The sequence below is a fragment of the Poromitra crassiceps genome (assembly GCF_964638095.1).
Source record: "Poromitra crassiceps genome assembly, chromosome: 13".
In the NCBI taxonomy this organism is placed as follows: Eukaryota; Metazoa; Chordata; class Actinopteri; order Beryciformes; family Melamphaidae; genus Poromitra; species Poromitra crassiceps.
Genome location: NC_139644.1, coordinates 23491772 through 23507286, shown reverse-complemented (window position 1 = coordinate 23507286; position 15515 = coordinate 23491772). Strand labels below are relative to the sequence as shown.

The 15515-nt window shown below is 44.0% G+C and overlaps 1 protein-coding gene across 1 annotated transcript; it reads left to right on the top strand.

Moving 5' to 3' along the window:
* Positions 1–3347: 3347 nt before the first annotated feature.
* mafk (v-maf avian musculoaponeurotic fibrosarcoma oncogene homolog K) lies at positions 3348–13563 on the top strand (the record flags this gene model as incomplete). The annotated part of the gene is made up of 3 exons (XM_083648903.1): positions 3348–3473; positions 11993–12071; positions 13129–13563. The coding sequence occupies exons 2-3, from the start codon at positions 12027–12029 to the stop codon at positions 13561–13563; spliced, it is 480 nt and encodes a 159-aa protein (XP_083505029.1). The 5' UTR covers positions 3348–3473; positions 11993–12026.
* Between the last annotated feature and the right edge of the window lie 1952 nt (positions 13564–15515).

Genomic DNA, 15515 nt, shown 5'->3' with positions numbered 1-15515 from the left:
ACAGTGTGGCTACAACTGGGCATATGCCAACCTATTATAAACATGCTCATTAAATCATGCATGACTTATAGTATTAAGACTGGTGTTTCTGAGTGTCTTGTTACAGTCCTCCAATTGTTTGGGATTTTGAACATTTATTTTATTTTATTTTATTTTTGAACTTATCATTCTGCCGGTCTACAAATCTGACCTCAGGTCCCCTCAGCACATCTCAAAGTCTTCTTCAGCATAGCTGAGCACAAGTGTTGCACTAGTTGATGATTCACTTATGGATAACATTATTATCCATACTTTTTTGAGCTGCTAAATAGATTGATGTTGGCCTAGCTTAGACAACATATTCAACAAGAAACGTATGGTTTGCTTCATTGCTTATTTTCACTTGCTGTTTATTTAATCCATCAGTTCTCAAAGTGGGCTCCGGGAACCCCCAGCAAAAAGGGTAATAATTCAATTTCACTAGAATTCCAACCCATAAGTAACACAATGACATAATCTGTGACTATTGTGGTCATGGATTTAATACACTTTCTGTAATAAAACATCCTTCTTTAAATGTGAATTTTAGTGCAAATTTAAGTGTGCGGAAAGTCCTTCTTTCATTGTGGATTCTGTAATAAAACATCTAAAAGTGTGACGGGCGACCCTTCCACTCTCCTGGCCCTGTCTTGCAGGAGCCTGGTGTTGGGGTCGTTAGGCTGATTGGGTGCACCTGGGCCAGGTGCAAACTGGAGCTGGACTACTGTAACTCCCTTTTCACCTGCCTCAATAAATCATCTCTGGACCATCTACAACTGATACAGAACGCTGCTGCCAGGCTGTTAACCCGGTCACGTAAATCCTGCCACATCACTCCCATCCTGTTCTCACTGCACTGGCTCCCTGTGGCCTTCAGGTTTCATTTCAAGGTTCTGGTGACTACTTTTAGGGCCTTGCATGGGGAAGCTCCCTCTTACATCACCGACCTCCTCCAGCCCTGCTACCAGCCGGTCACTGAGGTCCTCCGACCAGGGGCTCCTGGTCGTACCCCGGACCAGGCTCAAAACAAAAGGTGATAGCGCTTTTAAAACTGTAGCTCCCAAGCTTTGGAATGCTCTCCCCCTGGACCTAAGAGCCTCTGCCTCTGTGGATATTTTTAAGACACAGCTAAAGACCTATCTGTTCTGGCAAGCTTTCGGTTAGCCAGTTATTTTTATTGGTTTTCCCCTGTTTTTATCATGTATGCATCTTGTTTATCGTTGCTTCTTGTGTGTTTTTACCTCCCTGTTTTACTTTCCTTTCTACTCTGTTTCTCTGTGAAGCACTTTGTGACCTCATGCTGTGGAAGGTGCTATAGAAATAAAGAATGACTTACTTACTCATTGGGCTTAAGAAGCCCTTCAGAACATTCAGTCTCTCTCCCTCCTCACCGATACACCGCTTGTTCTGTTCATTTGTTTAATGGGGGACCCTGGGACAACATCCTATCAAGTGGGGGTCCAAATTGTGTCCTTGACGTGAAAACGTTTGAGAAGCACTGCTTTACTCCACTGTTCGGTCAAAAAAAAGGAATCAAGTAGGCCAGGGGTGTTCCCAACCTTTTTTGGCTTGTGACCCCACTTAGGGTCGTGACCCCAAGGTTGGGAACAACTGAAGTAGGCCTATCATGTTTTCTCTTGTTTTTGTACCTCGTGTGTGAGTTGTGTAGCAGCAGTGTTGTAATACGCTGCGCTGGCCTTTAAAGTGCACTATAAGCTGCAAACACATGTGAGGCAACATCACAGCCTTTTGACATCTAACAGGGAAAGCCATTGAGGGTGGTTATCCTTACAGACTTAATACATTTTCTTTCACTAGCCTATTAGCCAGAACAGACTAGCCTGTGACGTGCACTCTAAAAGAAGAGAAATCCTCTGACTGCTGGTGGCCTACTATGCCACATACTTTCCTCTGCAGTGGAATGCTGCTGCTGCTCGGTCAGATGGAGGGAGGAGGAGGTCGCTGCTCTCCCTGAGTTAATGCACATTTTTCAATTCCCTGTAAGTAGAGCCAACCATAAGATTGCTTATGGAGGGGTGGGGTTGTGAACAGTTAGTTTCATGTATCTCTGTCACAGTTGGTCGGACAGTGGTGGAAGACGACAGCACTCAGGTCTTTTTACTTGAGTAAAAGTAGTAATACCACACTACTCCGTTACAAGTAAAAGTACTGCATTGAGAATGTCACTTAAGTAAAAGTACAAAAGTATTTATTCAAAATAGCTATACTTAATATCAAAAGTAAAAGTAATCTGCACAATACTTGTGCAGAAAATGGCCCATTTCAGAATAATATAGCCTACATAATTGGATTATAATTGTTGATGCATTTGTTAATCAATGTTGCAGCCAGTGTAGGGAATTTAGATATTTTGGGGGCAACTTTTGCCCCCACTGTCTAAAAAATGGGGGCATTTACACAATTTTGGGGACACTTTAAAAGAAAAAGTAATTAGTGCATATAAAGTTGCTGGTAGTTTGAATTACAGTGCTGTTGTGAGTGTGTTCTTCATTGTCTTCTTCTGGCAAGCAGCTTATAGGTGCTGCTGAGTGTGTGTGTTATAGATGGAAATGGTATTAAATTAGTTGAATGGAAATAAAATTATACAAGTCTTGGGGGCAATTTTTGACCCTCGGTCAAGGTTTTTAGGGGCATTCTGAGATTTCATGGGGCATTTTTGCCCTTGCCCCAGCCCCTGGCTAATTTCTTACACTGGTTGCAGCTGGTAAATGTGGAGCAAATTTTATTTTAATTTCTATTACTTCACATAGGCTGGGTAGCTTGTGAGTTTTCCCCTGGTGACCAATAAAGTCTTATTGATAATATAATTCATTTGTTGGGTAGATTATTTTGTAGGCCTATTGTTAATCTGAATCTGGAAAGTAATACAGTATATAAAATATAAATACTCAAGTAAAGTATCCTCAAGTAGCCTACCTCACATTTGTAGGCTACTCAAGTGGGATACAGTTGGTAGTTGATTGTAGCCTACTTTTCCACCACTGCAGTTGGGGCTCTAAGCTGATTTTGACACTTGACTCTCTTTATCTTGAGAGTGGGCTGGTAACATCCAACATCAACTGAGTCTGTCTCAGACATTAGTTTTGTAAACTAAGCAAAAGCATTCGCCAGCTGGAACTATCTTCTATTTCTGGCCTCCCCGCGGCCCCCCTCCCCTCCGCAGACTGACGTCAGCACAAAGTTATTTTCATGAATGGAGGGGGCGGTCACGAGGAGGCGGTGACGTGAGTGCTTGCGGAAGCAGCGCGTGGTGTGGAATGTTGGTACATTGTTGTTGTTTTGGAGTTAATTTAGTGCGCGCGGGGATACACTGCTGCTCGTGCGCCACCGGGACGTTTTTTACCGCTTTTTGTCAAGTTTGACTTCAAACGTCTATCAGAAATCTACTCCACAAGTTTTCACGCATTCCCGCAACGGAGATCCGCGTTCAAGAGGTAAGGTTGTTTTTTTGGGAATAATGTTTTGACATTCCTCTCCCGACTGCTCAAGTTCTCACAGTGACATATTTACGCATGCAGACGCGCTTATGTCCACACGCCTATATGTCGGATTATGCTTTGATCCTGGCTTATCTAAATTGTTGTATTATATTGTTTTAGCTGTGTGGACACGTGTTGGATGTGCGTAATCTAATAATTCCAGAAAGAAGTGGAATAGCGCTCCGCTAGTCGCGGACGTGAAAATTGAGCCGAAATTTAGAAAAACATTTAATAACTATTTTACAACTAATTGTTGTCTACTAAAAAACAGATGCCGTTTTTTAACTCGTCATCCCTCCGGCTAATTTCGCAAATAATCTTTCTGGGTGAACGGGACATCGAATCAGATGAGCCGAGAACATTATTATATTTAGAAAGTCACCTTGCGCTGGAAAAGTTAAAATATCATCCAGCACCTGTAGGTAAAAATAAATAAATTATATGCTGCACAGAGAGAGAGACACACAAAAAACAAACATACAGTAGCCTTGAACACTGGAACTCAATTAACGTTGTTTTGGTGAGGAGAGAAAAAAAGTGTGAAATATTGATTGGCATCTAGGCTATTCATAGCCTACAAATTCTATAATCATACAAAAACTTTAATTAGAAGCCTATTTGAAAGCGCACATTTAATAGGCTGTTAACGCAAACTATAGGTCTACTTTTGACATTGGAAACACGTGGTCTGCATTTTAGACTTGTGGGACAAAGGGCACGGTCTGAAGTCAGACCACCCCGCACACAAGAAACAAGCCATAACCAAACAACACCTTTCTACAATAACATCATCTACATGTCTGGGATAACAACGCTTTATAGGCTGTTTCATTAGACAACAAAAGGCCATGTATGCTTTCAAAGTATCCAAAAGTAACCCCAAGCTAGAACAATACGAATACGATTTTCTAGTTCCCAAAGAAGTAGGTACAAAGTAGCCTTTTATGCCATTGCAAGTACCAATGCTGCTACACTGTAACAGTGGCTGGACTGAGAGACACTTTGGGCTACTATGGCATTCAATGCTGTAGCCAAGTTCGAGTGTTGCTGTTTTTGTGCTGATTTGACAATAAAAGCAGTTACAACTTTGAAGTTTTAACTGCTGAAGTTTGGAAATTGAGGAGAGAGAAAACGCTGTGGCTAGAATATCTTTCTGCCCTGCTAGATTTAGGACTTCTTATGTATTTGTATTGTATTAGCCTGTTTTGAAGCTTGACATGGGATGTAGTGGAGAGGGTAAACAAAGTCGAACTTGGTTCACCTGTTGTGAAATAGAGTTAACTCACCTTTTTAAGTGAACATCTCTTTATAACGTGAATAAATTCACACATCACAGTGAGAAGCACACTTTGGTCAGGATAGGGAAGCTGCTGAAATGACTGTTTTCGTCAGAATGTGATTGGAATTTTGTTTTGTTTTTGTTTGATTATCACTGATTGGAGGTCATTGTTTGCCCTTTATGTTTACCACGTCACTGGATGAGTTACTTGGAAGTGAACTCATGACCTTTTATGGTCATTGTGATTATTTATATATGGAAAATGTTTGCCTTTCGCTACCCCTTTTCCACTTAGTTGACCAGGGAGTTTTGTCTGAGTTTGTTTGAATCACCATTGTTTCTACAGTAAATGCTTTTAGAGAGGCGGTGGGAGCGTGTGCACCGCACTCTGTCATGAGGCTAACATGTGGTATAATCAGCAGTGTGATGATGATGATGATGATGATGATGATGTCTTCATGGGAATGCGGGAGTCCAGGCTGACTCATTTCATAAACTCAGTATAGTGTGACGATGACGAGGCATATAGGGGAGATCTGCCCCCTCAACACGCATCGCATCGGTCAGATAGTGTTCCTCATTTTGCCGGTCAGCGGTGAATGATGAGGAAACCTGCACTTAAGTGATGTAGCATTTCAAATGTTTTTGTGGGGGAGTATTGTGAAAGTGAAATAGCTGTGGTTGGCGATGCTATGACTCACGGCCGGGGGGGGAACACGTTCCCTATGATGTGCTTTGCCCTTCTTACTGGAAAAAGATGTTGAGAATTGATTGACTTTGAAAGGCAATGCTTTTATACACAGATGAACATGGGAAGCAGACTTTATACAGGCTAGAAGGAATAGCTGTGTGTTGTTCAGGACTGCTTCTGTACAGTGCATTCAAGTGTCCCACTGACATCTATGCTGTCTGAGGCATGAGGGAGAAACACACCGTCATCACCACAAATAGCTTGGTCTGCCACCCACAGTGGTTTGCATGCTTCCCTTTCCTGCCTTTCTGTCACAATTCCTGGATCTCAAACCAGAGCTTTCACCACATTCTGGTCATGGCTATGAGAAGACTGTCTCAAAGGGAAAGTGACTAGGGGTTTTCTTCTTCCTCCATGCACTTTTTGGTTTGTTTATTTTCTGTGGGAGCGTGTTATTCAAACGTATAATATGCGAGAAAATACATATTTTTCCGCACTTGTAATAGGGAACAGTGTTGCTCAGAGGCTACTGGAGAATATTATTGTCTCGAAGCCCAGAATGTTGGATTTTTCAGTATTTAAATTATTGAGAATTCCTAATTGATTCTTGATGTGTGGGACTTGCTGATGTGAACTTTCAGATTCCACTGCAGCTATGCAGCTGTAGCAGTGTTGCAGCAATATAAACAAACAAGTGATGCTCTTGAAGCACATTTGAAATTGTTGCTTTGCTGTCACATCCTGTCTGTCACACTCACATCCTGTCTGTCCTTCCTTGTGCTCCAGCCAGTGAATTTAAAAGAGAAACTTGTTTCCATTTCGAGGAACTAAACATAAACAAAACCAATAGTAGCATCACGATGATGTCACAGGTAGTAAGCAGCCTACCACCGACACAGTCTGGCTGCATCACGATGATGTCACAGGTAGTAAGCAGCCTACCACCGACACAGTCTGGATGCAGCCTTCAGTGTTTGGATGGCAGGACTGGATTCATAATGGAATTTTCAACTGGACTCGTACATAAACAAGCCGTGCTCTCCTTTGGTATTTCTTATTGGAAAATGTGAGAGGTGATGTCATGTGTAATACAAGAACTGTTTTTTTTTTGCACCATAGTCATATTTCCCCCTTTTCTTGACACACGATTGGCCCCCAGGTAGTGAAAATGGGACAGGTATGTCCTTGTTTTTTGCATACTTGACATTCCTTTGAATCCCAGTGTCCCCGATTGGGAGAATATAGTTTTGCTCAGATGCTAGGCGAGCGCCTCTCCCTTTCCGCATCAAAGTTCCGGTGGTCATGCCAACCATTTCCAAGGTTCTGTACTTTTCCTTCCTCCCTGCGAAACAACGGGATTTTCCAGGAAACGTCAGATCGGGAGGGAGTGATTCCCTCGTTTTTACCAGTAAACAGCATGAGTCACCGCTCAGCTATGCTCTCCATTTCCTTCACATAATATCCCACCAAATGTGCTGCGCTGGAGAGAGAGAGAGCAGAGAGCCCCCAGTCTGTATCAAGGTCTCTCCGCCTCCCTGAGAAACACACAAGAAGAGAGTGAGGAACCTACTGTAGCAGCTGGCTGGGGCAGTAACACGTCTGCTCCCTGCTCAGGCTGTTCCCAAATCACCTCTGCTCCCTGCTCAGGTTGTTCCCAAATCACCTCTGCTCCCTGCTCAGGGTGTTCCCAAATCACCTCTGCTCCCTGCTCAGGGTGTTCCCAAATCATCCCTGCTCCCTGATCAGGCTGTTCCCAAATCATGTCTGCTCCCTGATCAGGCTGTTCCCAAATCATCCCTGCTCCCTGCTCAGGCTGTTCCCAAATCATGTCTGCTCCCTGATCAGGCTGTTCCCAAATCATCCCTGCTCAGGCTGTTCCCAAATCACGTCTGCTCCCTGCTCAGGCTGTTCCCAAATCACATCTGCTCCCTGCAAAGGCTGTTCCCAAATCACGTCTGCTCCCTGATCGGGCTGTTCCCAAATCACGTCTGCTTCCTGCACAGGCTGTTCCCAAATCACGTCTGCTCCTTGATCGGGCTGTTCCCAAATCACGTTTGCTTCCTGCAGAGGCTGTTCCCAAATCACGTCTGCTCCCTGCTCAGGCTGTTCCCAAATCACGTCTGCTCCCTGCTCAGGCTGTTCCCAAATCACCTCAGCTCCCTGCTCAGGCTGTTCCCAAATCACGTCTGCTTCCTGCACAGGCTGTTCCCAAATCACGTCTGCTCCCTGCTCAGGCTGTTTCCAAATCACGTCTGCTTCCTGCACAGGCTGTTCCCAAATCACGTCTGCTCCCTGATCGGGCTGTTCCCAAATCACGTCTGCTCCCTGCAGAGGCTGTTCCCAAATCACGTCTGCTCCCTGCTCAGGCTGTTACCAAATCATGTCTGCTTCCTGCACAGGCTGTTCCCAAATCACATCTGCTCCCTGCTCAGGCTGTTCCCAAATCACGTCTGCTCCCTGCTCAGGCTGTTTCCAAATCGAAACAAAAAGCGAAGAAAAAACAAACAGGCCAGACAAGCCGACACTGCATTTATCACTGGAGCATGACTACCTGAGTCTTTGATATGCTGTTTATTTTGGGAGAAGGCTGGGCCCCAAAGTGTTACCGGCCATAGCTGAAGTATAGCCTTGAACTTGAGCAGATGCCCGACTATACAAAAACAGGCTGGAATCCCATTTACATTTGAATTGGTTTTGTCTCACTTCATGAGCTCAAATGTGGAGTTTGTCAATATGTTTCATACATTTGTTTTTTACAGAGCAGTTACAAAGTTTGAACACAGAGTTCTGCCTTTGCTTGGTTCTGCCCTTCTTAAAAATAGTCTTGAAAGGGACAGTTTCTCTTCAAAGCAGGGTGCACATCCAAAACCCAAGGAGCAGGTCTACCAGAGAAAATGCTGCCTCCCACATCAGATGGAACACACATCCCATGGCCATGTAATAGTGTGTGTGCACTGCCTGGTGCTTAGAGATCAGTCACTTTTAGTCTCTTTTGATCGCTTGTCAGTTATCTGAACTGTTGTGATAATGCAGTTGAGTTATAATTTAGTGATTACAGTGTTGTGAGAAACACAGTTAAACGTTGGTTTTGACCATGGCTCGTCATCGTTGACAAGAGCAACTCAAGGTGTGAAGCGTTGCCAATGTTTACGAAAAACAAAGTGAAAGAGCGTTTTCCTTTTGGAGTATCACCCAGCAAGCAAGGTGGTGGCCCCGTGTGTGCAGTGCACACACTACATGTTGATTTGTTTGGGCAAGTGAAAGATGTGAGACACTTCTGAATTCCAGACATGTGAAGAATTTGGCAGCAGTGCTTTTACAAGTGGGATTGTCTGAACTCCACCCCCATAGCCGGGTGCATAGCAGGACATATTCTGACTGCATTATACCCTCTCAAATGAAGACCTGTGTGTGTGTGCAGCGTGTGCGCGCGTGCTGCGTGTGCGTGTGTGTGCGTGTGTGTGTGCGTGCACACATGTGTGTTCACTCAGGAATGCGGTTCTGTTAACCATTCTTTATCCACCATCTGTGGCCTTTCTTTGAGGTATTTTCCCAGACTTCTTTTCTTACCATTATGAAAAGCTGAATAGGAGAAACTGTTTTCTTGCGTATAGTCAAAAGCGAGGGTCATTTGTGAAACGTGCCCATCAGTGTTCCGTGACAAGATGATAAAAGAAGGGATTTGACTGTGTGATGTATTTAGCGATCCTTCTTTGAAGACACTTTGGCGTCTTGATCTGGAAGCCTCATCCCTCGGCCAGTTGCAAAAACACCAGCACATGCTTAAAGAATTTCATGGAAACAACATGGCCTCTCTTGGTTGAACTCGGAGGCCCTCTTGTATTGAGAGAGGGAGGCCCCCCCACACCACTTTTCCATCATCTCTGCAAAGAATCTACCCCGGGACCCCCTGACGCAACACCGCTTCAATTAGCCTGTTTGGGCCAAGTCGCTGTCGAGGAATCTTGTATTTTGGTTCTTGTGTGACGCCTCCACCATCTCAATGATGCAACTCTTTGTTGTACATGTTGCTAAATGAATTAAGAAGACGGCACCAGATGTTGTGAATTTCCAAGCAGGACTTGATGTGGTTCTATTTAACAGTTTAGTTGCTACTTCTGTGTTTCATCGGTTTCTTCATCTGTTTATTTGCCAAGTGAGGATTGTCTGAGGTTCCCTTCTCCCTCCCATATCTGCCTGTGACAAAAACACCATGAATACATACACAGCGACTGCACTGTCAGTGTTGCTACAGATTGAGTTTACACCAGTGTGATGATTTCATGTTTTCGGTCAGACAGATGCATAGTTTTTCATGTTTAACCCACTATTACGTTCATTCAGCAACTGCACACATCACCAACAATTGCAAAGCCCTGTGATATGTGGAGATCTAATCTACAGGCACATCTATTAACAACATCCCCAAAAGAATAGCCACACCCAGAGCGGTTCCTTCCGAAGTTCCAAGGAAGCGGCAGCTAACCGGGCTGCAAAGAATATTTGCCCACTTACCGAGCTATCACTTATCGTATCGCATGCTAGCTTAAATTGTTTAGCTGGCAGAAATGTGTGTCAGCACAGTGGAGCTAAATATAACCAGCAGAGTTAAATAAGGGCATGCGGCGGCTCAGGAAAGCCCGCTGTAAGAGGATCCCAGCAGCCAGACACAGGCCTGAATCGATAGAGTACATTGTCTCAAAGCAAGAATACATCAGTGACTGTACAGGAAACTATTTCTCTGTCACACTCTATCTTTAGGCATTTTCCACATGCGTATCGGCTGCCCTGTAAAGTTCAGCATAACTCTAAATGTTATGCGATGGCCTGGGTTACCGCGGCTGATAAATGTCTGTGATGAGGAGGACAGCCGTGTGCGCTGGCTCGCTCTCTGTACAGTCATCAGACTAGGCTTGTCACGATACTGGAATTTATAACTGTGATACCGCGATACTCAGGGAAATATCCATACTCGATATTATTAGCATGGGGGGGGGGGTGATGACAACACATCAAAAGGCATAGAAATAAACAAAGACAGATGGATGGACAGTTGCACGCTTCTCCATAATCTAGGCCAGATAAAACTCATTAAAAACTTTTTGCACTTACACAGCAGATTACCCCTGCTCTATAGTCATCAGCCTATCAGAACACTTTTCACTTGTTGAAGCAACAGATACCCACCAATGATAGGGAGGGAGGGAAAAATCACCAGTATGTTTGATTTTTCATTAAGGGAAAGCATTGTATCTGCTTCAAATCTTTTGTATCGATACTTAATGATACTATTGATACTTTTGACAAGCTTAGTCATCGGACCAGAGGAACCAAGTACGTGAGAAATTGGGTTTTAGGGAAGTAAAGGGGGGTGGGTAAAGGTCATAGCTAAGTGGAGTATATTGTATACAGTATGCCTTTGGCTGTGTGTATAGGTTATGTTGGGCTTATGAATGAGACTTGTTTACCCTTTTGGTGACCATGTGACTTACACTCCCACGCCCATTCGCAGGGCGTTGCCATGGCAGCAGTCTAGCATGGAACAGTGCAGTCGCAGACTGAAATGGAGCCTTTGGGTGGGTGGGGATGTGCGCCTCTCATAGGGCCACACAGCACAAGGAGCGCTCTCTTTTTTTGGCCATGACAGCAGTGCCCAAAGCATGTGCCAGTGTGCCGAGCAGAGACAGGCTCAGCTCAAAACTGCCTCGGCAAAATGACACAGGCAGAGAGCTTAGCACAAAGCTGTATCATATGGACAGACAGAGGCGGCCTGTTTCTAATCTTGTGCTTGGTCTATTGAACTACATTGTCAAAGACCTCCTCCACCAAGTAAATATACACACTCAACAGTACAAGCGTCTAATGGTGTTGTGCTGCCCTCTGCTGGCAGCTCAGGCACTAACACATCACACACACAAATACTGACTGACGCATGACGTAACCCTGGAATGTTGTTGTGGTATCTTTAGAGCAAAGGTGGAAGTAACTCTTTACCTTTAGCTTGAGATATTGTACTTGGCTACATTTTAAATCACATGCATTACAGAGTACACATTTTGAAGGCTCTCATCATAGCATCATAATTTGGCCAATTGTGGAGCCATTTGCAGTACTCTGTGCACTGCACTTTATTTTGTCGTTTATATATTTTTTCAAATTAAAATAATGTAAAGACTCCTTTTAGAATTGCATGGAAAAGATCACACCTGGCAGTGTAGGCTACCTTTTTTAAGTAACACAGCACACAGTAAAAGTTACTCTCTGTGTACATTTTAAATTAGCTAGCTATCGATTTTACACCAGTTACCGGTATGATGTTATAATACTGCTGTAACCACTGCTTTTGAGAGAATGTATTCATACTTTGGTGAAAAGCAGTGTATTCCATTTCTAGGCTAGGGTTACATCTGTGTGGAGATGCCGCAAATAGGCAGTGACACACGTTTACATGTTAACACAATAAATCAGTGAAGTAATTGTTATTTTTTTCTTTTCACTTCTCAGTGTATCTTCTGTGAGATACGGGCCAGTGGTTTGCATGCAGGGAATGACGACTCATTTCAAACCAAGCAAAGCTTTAAAGGTAAGTTTGAAGAGCATTTTGCCTTCATTTGACTTCATTACATTACATGATGCCATTTGGCAGATGCTTTTATCCATAGCGACTTACAAGTTACAACATCACACTTTGTCAACAGTAGAGAAATCAAATATGCAACACAATCTATGACAGCTACAGCTTTTTGAAGGAATAGAGTAGCACTTGTAGAAAGTAGTTTGAGAAGGAATAAGTAACTATATATATATATATATATATATATATATATATATATATATATAAAAGTAACTATATATAAGTAATAAGTATATATATATATATATATATAAAATGAGAAGAGGTAGAAAGATGTTAGTTCAATATGGGCGTAGGTGGAGCCTGAGAAGGTGTTTTTACTCTTCGCCGAAATATGGGCAGTGATTCAGCCGTCCTGTCTGAAGGGGGGAGCTCGTTCCACCATTGTGACGCCAGGGACGTAGTGATGGAGGGGCGAGGCGACCTGCAAGGTTAGGAACCTGACCATAGATTGTAGGTACGGAGGAGCTGTCTGGTGTACTGCCCTATAGGCCAGTACCAGTGTCTTGAATTTGATGCGTGCTGACATGGGAAGCCAGTGAAGGTCCTTATCGCGTAGGTCATTACCGCTCAGAGGCAGAGCTGCTCGTCTACGGAGCCGATAGAGTGTTGAAGTTGCCATCGTATTATTTTGAGTTGAAAAAGAGTGCATTGAGAGAGATAGAAAATAATGCATTTTAAAACATTTCTTGTATTTATTGGAACTGGGGGTTTCCTTTCTTCAATTCCAATAAATAAATATTATAATTATTAATTAATAATAATAATAATTATATATATATATATATATAATTTTGTGACCAAATATTTATTTGTTTCGAGTAAATATTATTTTCAGTTAAAGTTTTCCATTGCCAATGTTTTTTTTCTGTAACATTTTTGTTTTCAATGCCAATGTCCTATTTTTCAATGCCATTTCCCCCCTCCAATTCCAAATGCAATGTTTCAGTGTCAAGTCGCTGATGTATCGGCACCACACTCTTCCCTCCTTTCCTCCTTCCTGCAGGTCAAGAAGGAGGCGGGTGAGAATGCCCCGGCGCTCAGCGACGACGAGCTGGTGGCCATGTCGGTGCGGGAGCTCAACCAGCACCTGCGCGGCCTGACCAAGGAGGACGTGGTGCGGCTGAAGCAGCGGCGGCGCACCCTGAAGAACCGGGGCTACGCCGCCAGCTGTCGCATCAAGCGCGTCACCCAGAAGGAGGAGCTCGAGAGGCAGAAGACGGAGCTGCAGCGCGAGGTGGACAAGCTGGCCCGTGAGAATGCCAGCATGCGGCTGGAGCTCGACGCCCTGCGCGCCAAGTACGAGGCCCTGCAGTGCTTTGCCCGGACGGTCACCCGCGGGCCCCTCGCCCCGGGCAAGGTGGCCACCACCAGCGTCATCACCATCGTCAAGTCCGCCAAACACAACCCCAGCCCCAGCCCCTTCTCCGCCCACTCCTAGTGCCCACAGGACTGGGCTCTCCGTCTGCCGCCTGGTCCTTACCGGTTCCTTTCCGACCCAGCCTTGAAAAAAGAAACCCGCCCGTCCCGTACCGAGAGGAAGCTCGGTAATAAGACTGAGGGACGGTCCCGGGTGGCGAGCTCTATGTGATGTTATGCTGCATTCACTACACTCTCTCTCTCTGTCTCTCTCTCTCTCTCTCTCTCTGTCTCTCTCTCCTTCTTTCTTTACACAATCTACATTGTCTGTGCACTGTGCAACCCCCCCCCCCCCCCCAACCCCACCCAGCACCGGCAGGGCAGTGGGCTTCTCTGACCCTACCTCCATGACTGATAGCAGAGATTTGCGTTTACTCCAGTGTGAAAGAGTATTTGACATGCCCTGCTATGGCAGCACTGGACTAAGACGGCTCTGATGCTTTATGCTTTTTTGCATATATGGAACATCAGATTTAAGTAGTACGCATGTGACAGTAAAGCTATTTGTAAAGCCGAAGCCAAAACTTTTTTTTTTTCTGTCTGTAAAAGAACATATTTACCAGTGTCTCAGTGTAAATTGAGCCATTGAATCTGTTGCCTTAAAGGATCTGAGTGATCTTTGTAAAATATATATTATCTAAATACTCACATACAGTTTTTTTTCTTCTTCAAAACATTAAGAAATAATTTTTCCAGTTTTGAGGCTGGTGGGAAATCTCTTAAGAGCCACTATGCGGTTGATAAGTGACCCACGTTTAGCTGAAGGGCTCCACGGGCAGCGGGTCCGTCAGGCCAGATATGCTCGTTTGTTTAGCAATCAGAAAGTAATGCTACAGAAATGGGAGATCAATAGACACCAGCAAAGGCTTGCCGACATCAGCTGATTCTGGCCTAATTGTGGAGTTTTGCTGTTGCATCGCACATTTGTGTGTGAGAAGTTCAGCAAAGCTCCACAATCAGGCTGATGTGTGCAGGCCTTACCGGAGCAATATTGACTCCCATTTATGATGTGGCTTATTAGACTGATGCATCATATACTTGCTGTCCTTGCAGTTCACCAACTTGTGCTGCAATTTTACAAGCTGGTCAAACACACAGGAAGCTGTTTGGAAGTTGCTGCAAGTGACTTTTCACTGATGTCATTTCCACAGGCCATCATCAGGAGCCTGATGGATATTTGCTTGGCTTTGGGAAGATTTAACAGTTCCCAATGGCCATCGTTAAGTAGCACTTACTACAAAACTGTAAAGGCAGTATAAAAGAGGAGTTACTGAAATAAACATACAGTAGATTCACAGGGAAATATCACAGACAGATGCTATTCTTGCATTTCTGAAGTGATTCAGTTGTGACTTTTGTGTGGTCTGACCACTTTTTTGCAGAAGGTCAAGCCAAATTATAACTAAGGATGATCTATTTTATGAGATTCTAACAGATTCTAGCACTTACTTGGTGAACTTTTGCCTCTTTTCCTTCTAACAATGCCATTTTATGGTAGGTAATCCATATTGGATATAGCGATAATGAGAAGGGTCCTCACTAATGAAACGCAATTCAACGTACTTCCTGTATATTACAGACTTGGACCTGAGGCTCTGTTTTCAGTTTTAATGCGAGAGAAGACAAGAGAAAACTCTCCACTGCCTCCCTCGCCACTTTACGCCGAGAAACTCCGTCCAAATACAAATCATTCCTACTGCTGGGTCACGAGAATGTGCTGCTGCCGGTGTTGGTCACTCTGAAACAGTAGCTAGACACCCTTTGCTTTTTGACACACTCTTCTGCAAGAGAGCTCCTGATGCCCATCTCTAGACACAGAGGTGTCACGACGACGGAAAGCAGTAAACGTCTGGCACTTGTCCATTTTCTTTTTACAATATTTAAATTGAAATCTGAAATTCACTTGAAATCAAGTCGTCGCGTTACCTAGGATCCATTCCTAATTTGAAGTGAAGTCGATAGAGATCGCTCACG